The sequence below is a fragment of the Triturus cristatus genome, chromosome 3_1 (genome assembly GCF_964204655.1).
Source record: "Triturus cristatus chromosome 3_1, aTriCri1.1, whole genome shotgun sequence".
Lineage (NCBI taxonomy): Eukaryota > Metazoa > Chordata > Amphibia > Caudata > Salamandridae > Triturus > Triturus cristatus.
The window spans coordinates 793,798,551-793,821,477 of record NC_140583.1 but is presented as its reverse complement, the minus strand read 5'-3'; the positions used below and the strand labels follow the sequence as shown (position 1 = coordinate 793,821,477).

The 22,927-nt window shown below is 42.6% G+C and overlaps 1 protein-coding gene across 1 annotated transcript in view; it reads right to left on the bottom strand.

Annotated features, from left to right (window-relative positions):
- Positions 1 to 22,927, bottom strand: part of COL6A3 (collagen type VI alpha 3 chain) — a 294,883-nt gene that overhangs the window by 73,731 nt on the left and 198,225 nt on the right. Inside the window, exons 31-40 of the mRNA XM_085645092.1 lie at positions 16,683 to 16,718; positions 13,282 to 13,344; positions 11,564 to 11,626; positions 9,549 to 9,581; positions 9,408 to 9,444; positions 8,688 to 8,699; positions 8,096 to 8,589; positions 7,375 to 7,471; positions 5,370 to 6,068; positions 3,620 to 3,722 (exon numbers count right to left, since the gene is read on the bottom strand). Of these exons, the coding sequence (XP_085501218.1) occupies positions 3,620 to 3,722; positions 5,370 to 6,068; positions 7,375 to 7,471; positions 8,096 to 8,589; positions 8,688 to 8,699; positions 9,408 to 9,444; positions 9,549 to 9,581; positions 11,564 to 11,626; positions 13,282 to 13,344; positions 16,683 to 16,718 (1,637 nt within the window). The remainder of the gene's footprint in view (positions 1 to 3,619; positions 3,723 to 5,369; positions 6,069 to 7,374; positions 7,472 to 8,095; positions 8,590 to 8,687; positions 8,700 to 9,407; positions 9,445 to 9,548; positions 9,582 to 11,563; positions 11,627 to 13,281; positions 13,345 to 16,682; positions 16,719 to 22,927) is intronic.

The following is a 22,927-nucleotide window of genomic DNA, read 5'->3' as shown; positions in this document are numbered from 1 at the left end:
GCTTGGCAATTCGGGCTGGACTGTTCCCAAGAGGAACGGGGCCAAGACTGATTTGCATATGGCTGGGTCTCAACTAGGGTGTCTTTTGGAGTGTGTCTTGAAATTTTGGTGGGAGCTTGGTGGAGATTATCCCAGTTTGCGGGTGAATAAAGAGGCCCTTCTGGTGAGTGTTCAACTCCTCCTGTAGGTGCTAGAAAATGGGCTGCTCGTAGTCGTGGGATCCACCCATCCAGGTACTTTTTCTGCCAACTGGCTTTTTGACTTCGTTGGTGTCCTCAATTTTGCGGCTTTTGGCATATATGACAGATTTAATGCCGAAGTGGGGCTTTGGTGTCGGTGCCAATGTTGATTTAGGGGCTGGTTTCAGCGTCATCTTCAATGTCAAAGAGTCTGTCAACTCCAAGGTAGGCCCTGGTGGCTTCAGTGGGGCCTTTGTGTCTCGAAATGGGAGCATTATTGGCTTTGAGGGTTTGTTTAGGTGTCGACCATGGCCCGAAAGCAGTTGCATACTAGTAGTTTTTGTGTCTTTGAGCTTAATACCCTACCCCCACTGTAGTGGTGCTCTGCCTGTCCATGGGGCAGTTGTGCGACCATGGGTTAGGACTGGGTAGTTACTACACTCATCGTCGACATCTTGGTGGGTCATAGAGCCAGTGGATCTAGTTGGTGCTCTCTTTTGAATTTGGATAGCAAGCTTGCCTTTGAGCTGGACTGCAGCAACTAGGTCCCAGAATAGCCAGATTCTTCCTCCATCTTGACGTCATGTTCCCTGAAGATTTCGGGTCATCATCTTCCCCTTGCCTCTGCATCCTGTGATGGGAAGTGTCTACCTCTTTTCATGTCAGTATCAAAGAGTCTTCTTCAACTGAAAGGTAAGGCAGGTCTGTCACATAGTCTTGCTGTGTTTGGGCAAAAGGCAGAGGCTACAGACTTGATGGTGGTCAGTCCAGGGGTACTTGGAGTGACATTGGGTGCAGTATTAGAAGGGCATCCTTTCCATCACTGACCTGGCATACTTGATGAGGAGGCAACAGAGACAAGGGACAGAAAGCCCTGGGAGGGGGACGATGCCCCAACAGAGGCCGTCAAATACAGACCCAGTGAAGGCTCAACTAGGTGCTGAAAACGGAGCCCAATCGGTACACGTCCGTACCCAATGGTAGTAAAAAAACTATCGACTGAGCTGATACCCAGACTCAAAAGACTTTGAAGAAAAATAAGTTGCAAACAGCTAAGCCCAACATTAGATGACAAGATCTAATGTTCAAACATGCATCTACGGTCAACTACGGTCAAACATGCTATGAACACATACATGACATTCCTCACTATCAGCCCAACTCACAAATATTTTTGTGCTCAACAGCCTATTTGTGTAAGTAACATACCCAGTTTCAGAGAATCAGAAACTGTGGCATTTCATGATTGTAAATTACAAATATAATGATGGTAAATCAGATAGTATGCTAGATATTCCACCCTCATAAATTTGACTGCACTAATGAAGGCTGCAACATACCATGAGCACTGACAAAACTAAGGGGCATATTTATTAGTAAAGTGGCAAAGCGTGTTGTTAAGCCAAGAAGGCTAACGACACGCTCTGTCTCTTTAGAAACGCAGGGCTGCACCATATTTACAAGAATATGGTGCAGCCCTGTCTTTCCCCCTGCGCTGGTGCTACATTTGGCTGCCTAGCGACAATGCAGGCACCCTTGCACCATAGTGCAAGGGTGTCTGCGTTGCAGCGGAAGATTCTTTATATGCAGGAAGGTGTCCCTTCCTGCACATAAATGATCTTTAAATGGCGGTTTGTAAGTTCTATGTGTGCTGCTTAATGCAGCACACATAGAAGTTGCGAAATGTAATTTTTTTTAATGATTGTTCATGTGCAGGAAGGAGCACCTTCCTACACATAATCAATCATTGGCGTTTTGCTGTTTCCATGTGTGCTGCACAACGCAGCACACATGGAAACAGCAAAAACAAGGAGAAATTAAACATCTCTCCTCATTTCACCAGGGTAAGACCAGGTTTTCCCTGGTCTTAATTTTGGCGCTGCTCCATATTTAAGCCACCCTTGTTAATATGGGGCCGAGTCAAAATCAATTAGTGTTACGGTGGAATGCCCATAGCAACACCCATTGCCCTCTCCTTTAAGCCATGTTAATTGGCTTAACGCCGCCTTGTAAATACGGTGAAGCCCCTATTGCCACCACAGCGCCCAGAAAAATGATGTTGTGGTGGCTAAAGCGGCTTGTAAATAAGCCCCTAAATTTGTGAGTATCCATAAACATTCTACAAGTAGTTTCCCATCCTGGAATCACAAGTAGATTCAATCCTGTGACAGGTAGGAGTAATTGTGAAGTCAGTGTGTAAAAGTGAAGGAAAGAGAAGGTGTTTCTACACAATGAAAGCAAAATAAAGTAATAAGTGAAAATACATATTTCTGCATAATTTGGATTTTTGACCTAGTTAAAGTAACGTGAAAATCTTGTGAATAAGTATATTCCTAGAAACCTTTGACAATAGATAATTTCCAGGAGTGTTGTTTGGATTCTTTTGAATACCATCAAAGTCAGATGTCTGACATTTCCAACGCCTGCATTGTGAGCAGAACTCTATGAATTCCACCAACCTGGACATAAAAAAACATTGGGCCTTTATCTCTGAGGCCTTGCGACAGTTTTGCGCTTCTGTTGCGTCACTTTTTGTGATGCATCGGCGGCGTAAAATATGCCTCCTGTTGCGCCCTATTTACAAAGTGACGCATCTAAGCAGAGGCGTCACTTTGTAAACCCCTTTGCTACATTATACCTGCGTCAGGTATAATGTATGCAGGGTGGACTTTCCTACATATGTAAGCCTTGTAAAAGTGACGCAGTGAAATCTATGAGATTTCACTGCGCCACTTCTAGGGTGCAAATGCGTCAATATCTTACGCCGGCCTCACAGCAGGCGTAAGACTGACGCAGGCTCTTTCACATGGGGCTTACCTCATGTGAAAGGACACATTGCTGGAGTTGCGTCACTTTTGTGACACGCTCCAGCAATGCTTCACTTTTGCGCCTACAGGTACATCACAAATACTGATGTATCTGTAACTCCTTGCGACATGATGCGTCATACAGTAAATATGACGCATCAATCATGTCGCAAGGAGGGCGCAGTGAGAAGTGGCGCATCGCTGCTTTCACGCAGCGATGCGGCATTTCTCATAAATGAGGCCCTTTGATGGGATCTGCAAATGCCATCTCTTAACGAAGCCTCTTCAATAGGGCATGTATGGCAAAAAGCTATTTCTTAAAACATTGATTGGATCTTACTCGTTCAAGCATAAGAGAAAGGCCACATAATGCTCTCTTTAATTATCTGTCAGTGGACAGATCCCCTGCAGAGCATGGGAGTATTTCACCCTATGTCACACCAGCGGTTCAGCAGATTTGGCACAAAGGTGTGATAGGTTATGAGTTAAAGGAAGACCTAAGTTTAATCAATGACTACTTGAGTTTTTACAGATGTGTTTGAGTACATTTCACATTTGTATTAGCCAGACTTATTTCCACCTGAAGGGATGGGCATGCATGTACTGCAATTATTGGGCACATTAGTTACTTACGTCTGTTTTGAAGCATGTTGAAAGGGTGATTTTTCAGGCTGGTCAGATTGGAACCAATCACAATGTCTGCTGATCTCTGGAGATAGGTGGAAGGCATTCTCACCTACAACAGAAAACATACCATACATGAACATGTATCACAAAATGGAACATGACTGCCTCTGTTCTGAAACAATCTCCTAGGACCTGGAAGGTTCCTTGAGGCTGCAGGTACTTGTTCTAAATTCTGGTGTACCCTACAATTGTATCATTGGTGGTAAATGTGACATCTACTTCATTATTATTGGGAAGACTCTCAAGCTTGCAGCATGGGATTGTTTTCTATCTAACCCTACGTTTTTCCAATGGCAATCAGGAGCAAACATAGGACCAGATTTACTAAGGATGTGTGGTGTTGCAAGACAGCAACTATGATTTACCTTCCAGCACAAAAGGTGTTTTACACTGAAAACGGCAGTTTTCACAGCGTCAAATCCACTTCAAGATGCATTGGGGCATATTTTCAAGCCTCTATTGCTACGGGAACGTCACTTTTTACGACGTTCCTGTGGCGATAGGGCCTTCGACTTATTTACAAGGCAGTGATAAGCCACTTAATGTGGCTTAACGCTGCCGTGTAAATAAGGCTCCTTTTCACACTATGCTTAACGGGAATGGGGAGGGCAATGGGTGTTGCAATGGGCGTTCCACCGCAACACTCATAGATTCTGACGCTGCCCCCTATTTACAAGGGAGGCATAAATAGGAGGCAGTGCCAGAATTAAGACCAGGGAAAACCCGGTCTTACCCTGACACAACGAGGAGAAATGTTTAATTTGTCCTGCATTGTGCAGCACACATGAAAACAGCAAAAGGCCAATGATTGTTTATGTACAGGAAGGTCCCTCTTCCTGCACATGAACAATAATTTTTTTTAAATGCCGTTTTGCAACTTCTATGTGTGCTAAGCAGCACGCATAGAAGTTACAAAACAACATTTCAAGATAGTCTATGTGCAGTAAGAGGGACATTCCTGTACATTAACAATCTTCCCCTGCACACAGACACCCTTGCAATATAGTGCAAGGGTGTCTGCATTGGCACTAGGCTGCTAACTGGAGCACCAGCTCAGGGCGAAACGCAGGGCTGCACCATATTCTTGTGAATATGGTGCAGCCCTGCGTTTCTGAAGTGGCGGAGTGAGGGGTTAAGCCAGGAAGGCTAACGCCTCACTCCGCTACTTCCCTTGTGAACAGGCCCCTTTGTGTCAATAGGGCATTACTCGGGGTGGATAAGTGCAAATGCACATAGGTTAATGCAAATTCCAGTCAACTAAGTTAGCATGACTAGATTTAGGGTCAAAAACTAACGCCTCATGGAAGCAGGTGCAAACAAAGGAAAATGTGTTGATTTCCTCCATAAACCGTAAAGCCCTTGCATGGTTCTCTATCCATCGGATTTGCAAAGGAAAGGTAAGCCTCCAGCATAAACCTTATGCAAGACTGTGCACATTCTTCTCTGCGATATTGCATGTAGCAGTGCATTGTGCAAGACAGACTGTGTGCCAGCAAAGAAAATGACACCAGCAGCAGGCCATTATTTGTAGAAATGGGACTTTGCTGTGTATGTTGCACTGCTTTGCATATAATCTCTGTAAATCTTTGCTACAGTCTTTTTTATATCACACCTTAAACTTTCCATTTCATCTTGAGCCTCACTAAGTCACTGAATATTTTCCACCTGTGCAGTGGTTACGACACCTCCAACTTACTGCTTATGAATCCTGCTAATTGTTGTCCAAACCGCAGCAAGGTGTCTTCATGTAGTTCAGAGGCCTTCTCAACTCTCTTGAAGAAGATGTCATTGGGTTCGCTCGCCAAGCTGTACAGGTTCTTGAAGTTGGCTTTCTTACCAATGCCTAGTACAACAAAGAAGAAGCCCTTGCATTTGGCTTTGATGATGGTGCTTTGAAGGAGGGCAAGCTCTTTTCCTTTCACGTCTCCTGTCATCATCAGCATAATCACCTTGTAGTCCCTAGGGTGGGGCACACCTTCAAAGACATTGTCCAGTGTGTACTCTATAGCTTGCCGTGCAGCTCGAACACCACTGAGTTGGACCATTTTGTTCATGATGAAATGCTGCATGGATTCTTTAGATCCATAGTCAGTGAAAGACATTTCCACTTGCACTGGCAGGGTACTGCCATTCCTTTCAAACTCATATGGGGCGTGCTGAAGAATGGACACTCGTGCATGGTGGGCTGATGACTTGGGATCAGAAGTGATTTCCAGCTGACCCACCACATGGGAAATGTACCTCTTCATTTCTAGAAACTCCGATGGATTGGTGGTCTCCGAGCTGTCCAGCACAAAGGCTATATCGATGTCTACATCTGAAAGAGCTGACCTTCTACCTCTAAAAGTCCTTCCGGCTCCACTGCTTCCACAAACACTGTCAGGGACACAAACATCTAGAAAAGAAAATGATACTGTTTAGTGTTGCATAAATGGTTTTGAACAACTGCTGACCTTGCTGTAGGCACTTGCTTGTATTTTGCTCTTCTGAACATATTAGTGTATTGTTTTTAGCGCTAAGACGCCACGGCAAACACGCGCTCTGTAAAAACCTATCTTTCATTTCATTTTTACATCTTTTATTTATTTACTATAATGATTTGTGCTTAGACGTCTTCCTTTTTGAGCTACATGCCACTGACAACAGTAGCAAGTCTCAAAGAGACCAAACATGCCTCTGCTTGATTAATAGACATTGAGGCGTATTTATGATTTGGCTGTGCACCCAGTGGTGTAGCAAGGTGGGTGGCAGAGGGCAGTCGAGTTTTGGGGGTGGCGGCTCCCCCTTACCTGCAGCCATTGTAGCAAACACAGAGATTGCCAGCCCCCCCTGCTTTCACCCAGGGATTGCCAGCACCCTCCCCTCTCTTACTTGCGACCATCGCTGGGCAGCAAACGCTGGGCCCGCCATGGGTGGCAAAAGGTCTAGCTATACCACTGCATGCGCCATAAGCCCAAACAGGTCAATGGAGGGATGTCCTTTACTCCCCTGGCAGACGAACGCCGCCATACTTTGCTTTTAGTAGAGCTGCCGCAGCCGTGGCCTTGTTGATAACACTGAAGTTTCGAAGGGCAGCCCCATGTTTAATGCACTTTCCTGGCAAAATGTTTGGCTTATCATAAAGAAACACACCAAGCAGGAATTTGTCATTGAAAAACAGAAAACCAATGGCCCCGACGGACTCAGAGTTTTTGCTCAGTGCGTGGGGGTCATTTCTTCAGTTCTCAATTCCGGACTGCCTGACTTTCCCAGGTGGTCCTGAAAAGCAAAAATGTTAGTTAAAGCATCTGCCCTAAATTGTGTGGTCTGTCTGACATACAGTGACTTACAGCTCGGTGGCAGATGTACTGTCAATCAAAAGTTTCTGACGGCGGAATCAGGGGAAATGTAGTGCTTTCCTCTACTCTAAATAGTTTTCAGACGGGACATACACTACTTTTAGTGGCTGCCGCCCATCCGTGAAACTCTAAATGAGCCCCATTGCCTTTCTTTATTAACAATATTCTGCTTACCTTCAGGAATCACTGATGCTAAAACAGGAGCTTATGTCACTGAGAAGATGCCCACCCACAGCCTGCACTTCTTACTTGAATTAGTTGTGGAGTTCCTGGGGATCAAATGCCCACAGGGAACCTTGCTCTTGCACATTACAATGACTATTTCATTCTTTCTTTGCTTCCCATCACATTCATAGTACTCACCCAAGCACACGTGGCACTTGAGCACCTTCTCCAAGGTCCTGTTGTACTCTGCACCGGTTCCAACGACGACAACCTCGCCCAGTTCGGTGCTGTTCACCTAGTGCGAGCAAAGGAGGAAAAGGACATGTTTATGGTCAGGCATAAGGGCTGCTAAGGAACAGACCGGATTGATGGTGTTGGCAGGCCTAGAAAATAACCACCATGTCACCACCTTTAAAATTGATGCTGACTTGTCATGTGGAAGACAAACATCAACATTCACAATATACAAATAACCTACAACCTAATGTAAACTTTGAATAATGTGAAAGGGCTTTTCATTCCTCGAGATTGAATGGGCATGAAAACTGAACTATCCTCCTACATTAAAACGTGATAATTCAGTGGAACTTATGAGGAATAAGCAGTAACTCCTTTGGGGACTCGATCAGTCCGCAGGAGAAAGAGCTCACAAGGCCACCGAGCCTAAATCGCAAAGGGTGAACTTTCAATAAGCCTTTAAGAGAGCCCAGTAAGCTAAAAACAGCCTAGATGCAGAGATCTATCCTGTCGTGTCTGACTAAGTCTATCAATTATTTGAGTAGTAAAAGTACCTACATTGTAAAACATGTCACCAGGCCAATTAGTTTGCAGCACAGAATATAAAATAATCCGCGCAAAACCCAATTTGGACACCTATCAAAATGTGAACGTACATGAATAAGAAGTTATGTTTGTGTACCTGGAGAGCTTGTGAAAGGGCTCGGTCTGCCCTGGTGGTGAGGAACACTGACGCGACCCCAGCATCATACAGTTTCAGCACCGCCTCGTTGAGCTGCGGCGAGGCTCTAGCTGGACCGTTGCTGAAGAAGACAGCCACCTTCCTCATCAGGAAGCCACTACGTGCCCGCTTGAAGGTGTTGCGGGCCACAAAGGACATAACGTTCTCCAGGCTGCGTTGCTTGGTGGTCACAGGTACCTGCAGGTTTTCAATTTGCTGTATAAGGGCTGTCTTCCTGCGCGAGTCGGAAAAGCGGATCTCAGTAGTGACGTCACTGTTGTAAGTGACGACAGCAGCCCTGGCGCCACGCGGGCAGTTGCTCTCAGCGATAGTTAGCTGTCTCACAATTCGCAGTACCGTCTGCTTCATGGTGTTGAAAGCATTCTGGTTGACGCCGGAGGAGGTGTCCAAGGCAAATGCAAGCTCTGTAGGGTAAACTGGGCACTCCGAGGGGCCTGTAATGAGAGCCATTTAAAGTTATTAGACTATTTGAAAGCGCTGGACAAATCTTGGTGTAAAACTAAAAATACATTGAGTGGGTATCGATACTCACCATAGCAGCAAGCTGCAAACAGAAAAAATAAACAAAGGAAATGGTTACAAAAACAGAGCTTCCTCCAATAGCACTGAAAAACACACACACTCACTCAAAGACATACGCACATGGCACCCAAAACCTCGTGGTCTTTAATTTAGGCTAGATCAGTAAGGTTCCTTCTCATGATTTAACGCACATGCCCGGATCCTCCAACCACAGATAACATACCTATTTTTTGAAATTGAACACTTAGACAAAATTAACACAAAGAGTGGAGAATTTGGATTTCTGTTTTAAAATAATTCAGGATCTTTCTACATTTCAGAAAGGTCACTGTATGTAGTAAAGTACACAGAAATTACGCAGTTTATTATTTTTCTTTGTCTAAGTTATTCTAGCGCCCTTTGAGCTGGTATTGCCACACATTAAATGTGTGGCAAAAATATCACATGAGTGACTGATACTGCTGGGAATTCTGCACAAATTGTCAGTCGTGCTGAACAAATAATTCTAAAATTAAAAATGCAACAGCAATTTCAAGTGGGAATTCTTGAATTACAGGCTGCAATTCTTACTGTGTGGGAGAAACAAGTCTTTTCCCATTTATACATCGGCAAAACCTGCGCGAGGTGAGAAAAAAGGACAGAGTTCGAATACTTCTACCCTAGGAAAGAAACTGCTGCTCAGATCTACTGATTATCTTCACCTCCAAAAATATTAACCCTTTATACTCACGGCAATTATCTTTGATATTCTTGACAAGAGTGCATTGCTAAAAAATGATAAAGAAAGAACATAAATATAGATTTGTACAGCTAGCATCAAACTGAATACATAGAATAGTCACAATATCAGCAGGAAGGCTGAGCAACTTACGTCTTTGGAGTCTCCGCTTGCCCCTTTGAGACCCTGGATGGGAAAATCATTACATACATTAAAATCACAGATCAGAAATAATATTTAGAGACTGATTCAGGAGTTTCAATGTTGGAAAGCAAGTACTAGACTGTCATTCAAGAATTAAAGGTTCATCTCTGCTGAGGATTGACCTTCTGACAAATACAAGGTCATCAGTGAAGGCGGAGGCCCATAATGGAGCTATTAGTACCAATTCAACTTAATTTGAAAAAGGAAATTGACACACACACACCCCACAACCGAACTCATAAACACACCCATTCTCGGTCTGTATGCTTCATAAACCGGCTCCACACTTTCACTGACCCAGAACCCGGGTAAACCCCATGTTGCTGCTTTTCAAAGCTACTGGCGTGCAGCCAGCATGTCACCAAGAATGCTCACAAAACCCGGCCAATGAAGCAGGGTTAGCCAGAATGTTGCAGGAATGGCCACAAATACGTCATAGATATTATGCATCATTAGACAGAATATCTTCAAGAAGTCTCACAACATGTTACAGATGAGCCACTGTTATACTGGCATACAGTGCTTAATTTGAGCTGGTGGTTTTTGGTGCGGGGCATCAGCACTCTATTGTCAACACCAGCCCATATGACAGTCTGCCACATGGCGGCGCTATCTAATTTAGAGATCAGCTCAGCAAAATGTGTTTATTAACTAAATATAAGCTCAAAATGACTAATACCTGCCATCCAAGCCATTGCTATAGGTTTGGGAGCCTGGAATCTTCTGAATTGTCACACTTGGAGCGTGATGGTTATTAGTAGTGATGGTCATTGGTGGCGTTTGAAGGTGCAATGGGGGGCGCAAGCTGCAGTGGCCTTCTGACAAGCATCTTGGCACTTATTTCGTTTTTACAAATTAAGCACCACTGAGATAGCAAGTGTATCGCCAAGAAACCACACAACATTTCATGAAAGGACCATTACTATGCAAGTAGGGCCAGCATTTCAACATGTATGCCCACAAATATGTCACATATGGGCCAATATTGGAGAGGAATAGTCATAATGTCACCAAAAATGCCCACAAATATGTCATGGATGAGTTAATTTTTTTAAAGGAATAGCCATAATGTTGCCAATAATGCCCACAGTATCTTATGGAATGGCCACTATTAAGCAGGGATAGCCAGAATGTTGCGGAAAATGCCCACAACTTGTCTTAGATAATAATCAGCAAAACGTATATGTTGCTATGAATACCACAGTACATAATTGAAGGATCACTATCATTGAGGGACAGCAAATATAATGATTGACATCGTCCACTTGTCCCACCCAGCACAGGAGTTAGCACAGAAGACATGGTGGTGAATTCTTAAAAGCACAATCTAAGTAGGAGGAGGACTTTGGCTCAGTCACCCCTCCTTCTGCGTGCAGAGCACAAGTGCAAGGGAGTTATTAGAAGAGCTAATGGTCTGAAGAATATGCGCAACATTGGCTCTTCTCAGGATAACATCTTTGGTTAAAGCTCTGTGGTGCAGGGGACCGGCTGGAATAGCTACACATTGGCTAAGGAAGTATTTTCCCACAGAGGCAATTTTGCTAAGGAATGAAGCAACCTTCTGATTCTCATGATGGATGAGCTAAGAGTACCATTCATGGACAAAGGAACAAATTCATTACATGATTTGCCTCATAAGTAATGTTGGATCATCCTGGACAATTGCTCTTAGACTAGAAATGTTATGAACACTATCTAATCAATATGTAGATCTTTCAACTGTATGTGGGAATGTAGAATGGATTAATGACTACAGTAGCACAGGGGATGGAACCATACAGTCCATTGACAAGGGAGACTGCTGCAACAGGCATGTTTTGCTTAAGCTATTCATACGCAAAGTTTAGGGCTTAGCTGATGAACATTCAGCAATGCTCACGGGGACACTGGGTGGGACTCTTGATGTTGCACATGAATTTTGCAATGTCTGGAACATTGTAGATATATCAAAAACCAATACTTACAGATGGACCAGAATTTCCGTTTTCTCCTTTCTGGCCGGATGTTCCAGGGTCTCCAGCTCTGCCCTAGAAGAGGATACAAAAATAACAAATTGCACAATCACCATTGGAAGAAGATATGTCTCGACTACATCTGAGATAGGATTCTCTCTCAAGATACCTTCTCTGCTGCACTAGATAAAAAGCTCTTGAGTTCTGGACCTTTTGAATGCTGATTGATTCAAAGTTAGTGTGCATTTAGGCTCAGCCAAGAGGCCAGAATCCCAATGCTCTTTGAATGACTATGATTGGGTGGCAGATGCCTTGTCTTATTCTCCTTGATCACTCTGACATCACCGTCTTTTGAACCTCATCCGGATCTTTAGATGGAGAAAAGTGGGGAAGTGGAGGGGGGCTTTGGGCACATGAGTTCTATGCTAGTGCAACTTCCAGAACCAAACACCCAACAGAGTCGCTACATCTCACTTCGCTGTAACCCAGGTATCTTCAAAATAATGAATGCCCCAAGGTTCAAATAGTTTGCACCAATTATGTATACCAATGTTGTAATCTTCTCTGTGTTCATACTTCAAAGATTAAGAGTTGGTATAGCAGGAGGAGCAAGAGATTAACAGGCCTCACACAGGGTATGGGAATTGCTATACAATTTCAAATCAACGTGGTCATTTCATTTATTAGTTTTTATGTAATAAAAATCACTTATATAAGACTTAGGAAGTGTGATCTTTATTATTTTTTTCAATATATACTGCAGGCTTCAATTCAGAGGATAATGAGGGAGGGAGAGTGTAGGGTGAACTGTCAATATTGCAGAAAGAAGAGGACAAGGCAGGGGAACTGAACAGAGTTCTCACCTGGTTTATTGACATCCTTGACTCACGCACTTCCTGTCCTCTATTCAAAATCCACACCCCCTTTATCCCTACTGGGCCACTGGCAGGCATTTTAATGGATTGGGAAAGATCAGTGATGAGGAGAGTGGGAAAAGAAGTGCATGGCATGGGTTCCCCACTAAGTAAAAATTTTCAATACCACAGTTAATTTCAATGCGTTGACAATTTACACACATTTTTTTGACGTGGCGAGTTTTCAGCGTGATGAAAAACAGAATTGATGTTTTGACAGGGGCGCAAAGTACATAATGCATATTGATGCTGAGTTCTATCTTACTCTCTCTGACAAAATCATAACATATCATTTGTCTTTGAAAAGCATGTGTATATTGTTACCGAACTCATTTTCTTTTATTTTTTCAAAGTCAGGAAAATAAAAGGGTAATGGGTCATCAAGAATTTGAACCTGTGACCAAGGATCCAGGCATAGATTCCTGCAGTGCATGTATTAGTCCACTCTGCCGTGAGATTCAGGCAATACGCCCACACATGTCCCCACCTTTTTTCCTTTCAGACGCCTTAGAGGTTCAACCCCTAGAAAAGACTGTGAAGAATTCTGCAATAATGAATGAACAAGTTGTGCTGTACTGATGTTTCTTAGGCTTGATTCTCTTCTCCCAGAACCATTGCATCCTCTTCCCTTTGGGCTTTGGACCTCCTATTGAGTGTGCATTGCTGTCTGCAGTAGGTGTGTTACCTTCTCTCAGTTTCAGTAATTAATTCAGCAGTATGCTGATACAGTTTAGAGGCACTGAGCACTGAAACAAGGGACACAGGGCCCCCAGGGCCCACATAAGGGTGATGGGCTTCCCAGAGGGTTGGACTTACCCGACGGCCACGGCTTCCCTTGGGGCCCAAATCTCCGTTCAGGGCTTGGTCTCCTGCATCGCCCTATAGGAGAGAGAGGATGAACAACAAATCATATCACACCTTCAATATCCGCTCAATATGGTGGCCGTGCAGTGTTTTTCAAATGATGAAAAAGGCAAAGTAGTGAAGCAATAGAGACATGAAAGTATATATGAAATAGCTATAATTTGATCAGAGACAGAGGAAAGTAGAGAAACATTATATTAAGCTACAAAGAGTGCACCAGAGAGGTGGGACAAAGAGTGAAAGTAAGTAAACGAGAAACACAACAGAGACATAAATGGGCACAGGAGTAAGTTATAATATAGGGAGGTAGGACTGGTAGGTCTAACATAAGAGAAGTAGAAGAAGACATTCTATTCGGAATGGAGCAGTGATGACAGAAGTAATACCGAGACTTCACTAGTAAATGAGTCTGCCATAGTGGTAGAGCGGTCTCTTTTCCTACTACTCAAGAAGCATTTGAATATGTCTTTCCCAAATCCTTAGTATACACAGCTGATTACTACTGTAATTACGGTTTGTGACTTCGGATGTTTGGATAGCTTTATACTTATAACTTTCTCATTTTAATTCTTTGTAAGATACGTAAATATTTTTTTAAATAAAAGAAAAAAGAAAATATTCCATTACCTTGACATATAAGAAGGAATGATCTCAAATAAATTAGAAATGTTTGTGAGATCTACCATAGCATTGAGATGAAGAGCGAGAGACAGAGAGAGGGAGATAATGAGATAGTAGATGAACAGTAAACAGACTCATGTTGTAATCATATAAAGAGTGAGGGGGAATAAAGGAATTTAAATGGCTGAGTTTGTTTGACATTTGCTGCACTTATGTTGGTCCTTTTCACTATTCCTGTGTGAGGATCCTCTGCTTCACCTGTGCAAAGCTCCTCTAATGATCCTATATGAGGCCTAGCCACTGCTCCTATGTGATACCTTTCTAATACTCCTATTTGAGGCCTTTAGAATGCTCTTATACCTCTCACCCATGTGAGGCCTCTGCACTCCTCTTATATGGGACTCAGTAGGGTACCATATTGAGCTATTAAGTGAGATATCTCTAATGCTAGTGAGAAATGGGAAACCATCCGGTAGCCCCTAAGGTCAACCAATGTGGTGTATGCAGTGCATTTCTGAGTGCTCCCTCTCAGTAGATCAAGATCCAGGCATACCACTCTCAACTTTCAGGACTGGCCCTGACAGTACCAACCTCAACAGGGCTCTGCCCGGCCAAGCACTGCCCCACCATGGAATGGCCTCAAAAGGATTCTCAAATCTATCCAGAGAAACTGCTTTCAAAGCAGCTCCATGCCTTCTCTGAGGAACCTCCTCAAAAAACATATCTGAACTTCCACACTCAGAGTTGTCACCTATTGTGCTCAGCAAAGAGGTATGACATCAAAAAGCCCCTTTTTTATAAGAGGAGATCAACGTCTCAACCTTGAAAATAGACTTGGCTCTAAGAAGATTTAAAAAAGACTCGACCCAAAGCTGGTACATGAATAGGAGGAATTGGAACTTCCCACCTCTGTCTGATACTTGCTAACGAACAATTTATACTAATTTGGGAAAAGGACAGACTGTAGCTCAGGCTACACACACTTCTTGTCTACCACATCGAAAGAAGCTAACATTTTAGGATGCAACATCTCCCAGCATTACGACCTCTAAAACTAAAAAACACAGATAATACTTGCCTGCTCTGAAGATAGTATTGAGGAGCTGCAGAGAGAATTTTAGTTATCCTCTTACAATGAGAGTTGCAACACTGCAAGTAGGGAGAAACGTTAAGCCTGCTCCACATGGCCCTCTATTTGTCAGTGGTCATGTTCTTCCAGACTTATTGGTGGTTTACACAGAAACAAAAAGAACTTTAATTCCTGAAAAGGGTAACACCCCACTCCAAAATAACGCAAAGAAGTGGATACTGCCAGCAAGCGTACAGCTGTAAGTGCCACATTGCAATGACATACTGCCAACTCTTCACCTCTGTTGGCAAAATATGATAGATACTAATGGGAGGAAATGGAGGAAGTACTCCAACATCTGTTGGATTGAACTTTAAAAAATGGCTCTGTTAGGTTGTCCAGGAGGGCAAGGTAATCTCCAACACCAGTATTCACTGCGTGTTGGAGACCACCAGCACAGACTCCTGACAAACTGACACAAGCGCCTAGAAGTCATCATTTTACTTGCGATGATTAGGCCACTGGATGACTCAATGCTAGAAAACAAACAAAAAGGACTATGAAGTCAAACGGTGCCCCAAACCAGCACCAGAGAACTCCCTTTTTCAAAGGCGAAACAAGACCTTCTCCTAGGTATGGTGCAGGTAAACGAATTCCCTAGATACTAAAAGCACTTTGTCAAAGAAAAACAAGCTGTATTTTTTTAACCAAAAACGAAATGTCAGGAAAGTGCACAGCACAGGATCTACAGCAGAACCTGCTGCAAACTATTCGAAGTAGTAAGTCTAAGATAAAAGCAGAAGAGAAGTCTAACAGAGAAACAGTTGTGTGGACTCAAATTACACTGAGAGGTGATTTGGTCTTCTCAAAATGTTATATACATTTCTTAACTCACTCATATGACTGATCTCTCACATGAACGCAGAGGGGTCTAACATAGGAATGCTTTCCTGGTCTCACCTAGGACCAGTAAAGGCAGCTCATCTACAAGCAGTACAAAGGTAAAAGGACCTCAAGTCTGAGTCGCAGAAGGGTCTCAAATTGGAACAATAGAGGATCTCAAACGAGCTTCAGAAAGGCCCACATAGCAACGCTGAGGCTTCCTCTGGGCATAGTAGTAAAAATAGAGCAGTATAAAGATTACCATGAGAACAACAGTATGGAATGTTTCACACAGAGCCAGAGAAAAGGGCTTACAATTGAACATAATGAAATTAGAGAAGACTCACAGAAGTGGTAAGGAAGTCTAAAAAAGAAGCAAGAAAGAGGCCTCTCAAATGTGTAGTAGAAGCATTAGAGATTTTATATGAGTGAATAACATGGTTTTGCATGGGTTTCATATACAAACCGTGAAGTCTGGTTTATCTCGTACATGAGGTCTAGATAGGTCTCACTTAGGAGCATAAAGGAGTCTCGCTTATATGCATTAGAAAAGTCTCTCGTTGCAGCAGTAGAAATGTTTTTGTAGCAACAAAGAGGTCAAACATATGTACTTTAGAGGAGTCTCACTTAGGAGCACTTGATCGTTCCCACAAAAAAAAGTAGAGAGGGATCATGCATAGACAATAAAAACTCGCACATAGAAAAATAGCTGGGAGGCCCTGTGAGCAGAAGAAGAAAAGTAGACCCTAAAAATGAAACCATTGCAACTGGCAAGCTTTACCTTGGGCCCAGGATATCCTGGGAAGCCATTTTCTCCCTGAAAGAAAAAACACAGACATGGTTTCCAGGCAAGTTGCATGAACAAGAATAATTCGCAGTTCAAGAATAACATTAATGCTGATGCCCCCCCTTAAGGCTAATAAACCAAGTCATACCATTTAACCAATCATGAGCCAAGGTGGTAGTTTACCTACCCGGCGAGCTTCACAGTTAGAGCATGGCTGTACTCTCATTCTAATTAACCATGGGCTGAAAGTCTGCAATCCCATCACTTTGTTTTAGAAATGATACATTTAACAGTGACCAGGACGCAGGCCATTGCTGTAAAAATACTGCTTAGCTGGAGTTTACAGTGATGGAAGCTGTAGTATATTTTTCCTGCTGGACAGCTATTATTCTGAACTTATTACGAGTCCCATTGTGAAGAATGCAACTTTCTATGTGAAAGATAAACTCTTTTGCATGCTCTATTCGGGCAACTAGTGCCAGCTGCATCTCAGTGACCTTCGAAATGAATGAGCGTGGGTGCTTCTTAACATGCTGCTGTCGTGAATGATGTTCCAGGACAGAAAATTGGATTTGTATGCTTAATTTCTGACTAAACAAAATCACAATAGTGGAGAGTCCCAGTTCATCCACGCCCTCTAATGTTCCAAAGGACAAAACTGTGACCAAATCTGTCCTATCTTAATACACAGCCTCTGCGAGTGGTATTTTGTCTGTATGTTACGGGCACCAAACTCTATCCAAATGTATCTACTGTGGAGTTTAACATGTAGTTTGTGGGTGGGACTGGAGTGGTATTGTTTGAGGTACATAAAGATGATGGAAGCAAACTACCTAAAACTGGATTTAGAATATAGATGTGACAGTATCTTTAACATGAAGTCAAGGATTAATCCCAGAGATTTACCTCTAGGACTCAACTTCCAATAAATGTAATTTATAAAAAATGTAGACAAATAGTTGAACAGGGAGGTGGCGGACTGGCAGTTACACAGCCTTTCATCAGGATTTACATTTTTTTCATTATCAGTTTTCTATATCACAAACTAGACCCATAGGGTGTTGGAGTGGTTACACGAGGACAAGTAAACAACCAAAGGTTTCTACTGAAACATCACAGAACTCATTGGAACCAAACACGACAGAGTATGGGAAGTAATATCGCGGCCTTGTGTCAAACCCTCCGCAGGCAACCACCCCACTGTGCACGGCCTCTGGCTGTGTGCAGGATGGGGTTGGATGCATTGTTTGGCCTGAGGCCAGGCCCTTCGCACAATACCTTTCAAGCAGCCAACCCCTCTTCGGTCACAGTTCCAGCCGCGTGCCCATGTGGGCGGACACAGCCCTCTGCAGTGCCTAGCATGGGGTATGGCATAGGCCCAATGGTAAGCAGCTGGGCCAACTGCCTGTTTGCGGCCAAGCCACTACAGACACTTATGGTCCCCATGTTTTTAATGGTTATAGCGATCCCACAGGAATCTGCAGGAGCAGGGGAGTCCTGTTTGCTCCTGCGTGATTCCCAGGGGATGGCAGCAGTCCAAAAAAGCATCATTTAAAAATATGTGGCCCCATATCCCAAGGTTCAGGGAGTCAGGGTACCCCAACCCTGCCCCCTTATACCATCTTTGCTTTGAATTTTCAGGGCACCGGGACTGGGTCCCCCTGTCCTGAAATGGCGAACTCAACATTTCTCCTTATGTTGTGGCCAGCCAATCTCAACGCAAGCTCCAGAGGGACTTGCAGGAGCATGCAAGACGGCCGACACGAAAAAAGCACCCATGGCTAACCAGATCACTCTATTATTTAAAGTTGCATGGCCGCAGGACTCACCTGAGAGTCCCGCTACCCCAAACGTTAAGATAAACATATATTTTGAACCTTAATTTCTCATAAACTCCTGTACAGATTTTCACCAAATTATAAAAAGCACACTTTCTGGCTAAAGATCTAGCATGCTGCCAAATTTAATGAATTTTCAGCTGTTGGGGCTGTAGCACTGTTTAAAATCCCTGTTAGAAACTGCATGGTGAAATTGTGTTTTGGGACCCCCTTTTTTTCTCGGCTTCCTGCCTGATGGATCCCTCCAAAACTTTGAATGAAGTAGCTTAGGTGGATGAACATTTGTTTGGAAAGTTTTGTGAAGATTTGGCAAACAGCGCCAAAGTTCTTAGCAAACCAAAAAAATTCTCTTCCTAGGGTAACTACCAGGTCCTAACTAAAAACTACAAAGTGGCAACTATATCATTCAAGCAAGGGCAAGGAAAAGAAGGGACCCCAGAATGTTGATTTCCCATTTTAATTCTTAAGAGAAATAACAGCTAAATGAAATTTCAGCAAATATGGCAGGAAACTAGATCTTTACTCATTAAGCATGCTTTTCATTATGTGATGTAAATACATTCAGTAATTGGAGAAATTAACATTTAAAAGCTGCTTAGGTTGGGCATGAAATGATAAACAACCAGAAAAAGTCAGTGAGATCTGGACTGTTGGTGTCTGGATTGCTCTGTTTGGTCAATTTAAAGGGGATTGTCCCTTTGTAATTGGATGGCCACAAATGAACATTATATTGTGGTAGCTAGTATAGGTCTCAGGGACATGGTCCCTCAAAATGAATTAAAAAACACATAAGGGGGTACTGTGAATGCACCTTGACCCCAAATAGTGTGTGGGGGCTCTAAAGGGACAACATCTGATGACAGCTCTTTCAGGACTTGGGGTCAGGGTCACCATTGAAATTAATTGTAGTGAAAGCATGTTTTTGAGGGTCACATAAAGGAAAATATATACAGGGTAACAACAGATTTTATGCACAATGAAAATCGTTTGTTGGTGGCACCATAACAATTTTAGGAATTGTGGTGTATTCTAATGTGATTTTTCCTTGCGAAAAATGCTGATCATGATTTGATGAACCATGCATGACAAAAATAACTTTTTTTCTCATGATTTTATCCCAGAGGTTATGAATGGTGATCCAGAGACTACAATTAGAACACACTTGATATACGTTCACATTATCTTCCTTAGCCATGTGAGAACAAAATATGATATTCTCAGTACAACATATACAGTACCAGCAGCCTGTCATTTGATTCCCAGTGTCCTACTGCAGCTTTAACTTAGTGTCCTGATGGACAACAAGAGCAATAGCGTCTGTGTTTATGAGAGTGTGGTACACTCGAAAGCAATCCTAATGGAATCAAAGCTGTGAAACTGAAAGCGTTTCCTTTTTTAAATGAACAAAATGGAGTGGTTCACTTTGTCATACGAATTATGGTGTGTGCTCTAGAAAGCTAAACTGAGGACACATTTTCTATAAATTCTCAAATATCTTCCTCATCAATGTCAGAAAAACAGTCTGGTATGCGGAGTGAAACAGGTGCTTCTAACACCAGCAGCAGTGTTTCAATTGATTCCTTAATGTTCTACTGCATCTTCACCACTGTCTTTTAATGAACAACTAGAGTGCTAACATTCTGCATTTATGACAAAAGTGTGGCACACTTGAACGCCATCTTGACTGATATAAAGCTGTAAAGATGAAAGCATTTACTACAGAGGATACTGCAATAAAGGAAGAAATATGGGGTTTCTTTTAGTTCTAGAAATTATGGTTAGTGCTCTAGAAAGCTAAAATCAAGACACATTTTTTTATGAGTGCTCAAATATATTTTTTATTCATGTCAGTAAAGCATTCTGACAAGCAGAGTGAAACATGTACTAGCAGCAGTCTGTATGTTAACTTCCTAGTGGTCAACTGCAACTTTCAACACAAAAGTGAGTCCGGAATGCCATTCTGTTAGAATAGCAGCTGTTGAATTTAAAGACTTTCCTGAAAAGCAGACGAAAATAAATGAGCATTGAGAGATTAATTTAGGTATGGAAAATTTGAGGGGAGGTATGGGTTTTAAGTAATTTGAGGCATAATGTATGTTACAGGGGCTAAAAGAAGCCTGCCTAAGAACAGCATTCCCTTTCCACATCTTTTTACTCACCCAACTCATCTTCCCAGGCGCTTAACAGATCCCTAATTTAAAAATATTAAACATTTTGGTGAACAAACTGTGTGTGCAGAGGAGGTTGGTAACCTGCAGAGGGACGCTCCAGGAGGACTGGATGCAGGCCCAGTGACTAACAACCGGTAAACATGGTCAGAGGCTTTGCAAGTAACAGGAATTGTCTCCCTTATGAGGGATTGGGTGCAGAACCTGGCCTTGTGGCCAGGCCGTGCTACCACACGGCTAACTCGTATTGCACACGTCATCGAGACTTGGGTGCCATTAGCGGGTTTGGTACAGGGTCTGACCATGAGGCCAGGCCCTATGGCCAACCGCGATGTGCAAGGACTGAGGGCTAGAGTAATGTGTGTTGAGTGCTGTGGAGGGTTGGCTGCTGGACCATTTTAGAATATGACCAAAAACTCCAGATTTTCACACAAAAAAAACTAAGGCAGTAGTGATGTTCTAATTAGGGGTTGAAATGAGACAAAAACAAATGTTAATAAACCCCCAAATCACTGAAATACACTACTTACAGTTTAATCAGTTAACTATAACTTGTACCCCCATTATGAACTGCACATGACCTCACATATTACATCACTGTTGACGTAAAATCACATAATAGATTACATTTCTCATCAGATTTAAAGAACAATATCGTTCAAATTACTAATTAGTACTGCGGTCCTCAAGGTAATATGGGGCTGCATGCTCTTGATGTTTTGTATATTTGAAAGATTTAAAAAATTGCATTCTTCTCATTTTTCTGTCAATTCTGTTCCCAGTTCTGGGTACCTCTGAGCTACCCTTGGTGTTCTAGAACTGGTCATAGAGTTTCCACATTTGTGTGTGATTTTTTTTCACACATTGCTAAACTTGTGAGTTTGTGCAAATTCACGAGTTTCAATGTCGTAGAACAAAAAAATATTGAAGCCATTCATCAGCCAATTACATTTTACAAAATTTCAAATGCGATCGACAGAACATGCAAGCTTCATGTTCGCCAAAATACCTCTATATTTTAACAGTTTAAAGCCCGCCTGGCATATTTGTAGGTGGCCAAATACCGAGAGGTAACACAGAAATTCGCAGAATTTCTGCGTTACCGACCGGTATTTGGCCAAGTGCAATGTAGGTTAGTTGAAACCTACTTGCAAAATAAGGAATCGCAAAATAGCGATTCCTTATTTTGCTCTTGCATTTAAGGAATCGGAAATACCGATTCCTTAAATGCAATGTACGTAGCACTAAAAATAGTGCACTTCAGCCTTAAGGAATGGCTAATTACCACCAACTTCAAGTTGGTGGTAAGTAGCGATTTCCTTTAAAAAAGCACTTTTTTGCTTTTAAAAAAAATGTGCCATGTGGCACACATCCATGCCCTTAGGGCATGTATGTGCACCACATGTGCACACATGCACATTTCAGGGGTGCAACAGGGTGTCCTTTGGTCACCCTGGCACCCTTGAAATAGCTCCCGCTATTTGCGATTCGGTAATACCGAATCGCTAATAGTGAATCTCTTCCCATTCATTCCTATGGGCCTCCTATCCCATAGGAATGAATTGCTAGGTATTCCTTAATAACGAATCTCAATTACCGATTCGTTATTAAGGAATGTTAAGGAATCGCTAATATTTTAGCGATTCCTACCTACATACCATTTAGCGAGGCCTTAATAGCGATTCGGTAAAAATCGCTATTAAGGACTCGCTAAATGGAAGTTACCTACATTTGGTTCTTAGTTCTTTTTTAAATGTATCATATGAAGAATAGGTACTGATGGCTATAGTGAAGGAGTTCCAAACACTGGATGCACTCCCAGAGAAATGCACCATTATTTTTAATGATGTTATTTCAAGAAGGGAATGGGATGTCCCAAGTTGCTTTTGGCCACCTGAAATTGTCGATTTCTGGTTTATGTGGTTTAAGAAGCAAGGATGAATGCAGGCTAGTTTATAGATACTTCGGGACATATTATTAAGGACCGTGTTAAAAACTATCGCCGGTTTAGTGGCAGAAAACTGCAGCTAAAGCGGCGATAATGGGCTTGATAATATGCCCTTGAGAATTATAATAGAAGTCCATGTTCTGGTGTGAACATGGGCTTCTATTGGAATTCTCCAGGGCATATTATCAAGCCCATCATCTCCGCTTTAGCTGCAGTTTTCTGCCGCTAAACCGGCGATAATTTTAACGCCGTCATTGATAATATGCCCCTTCTTTCTTTAAAGGG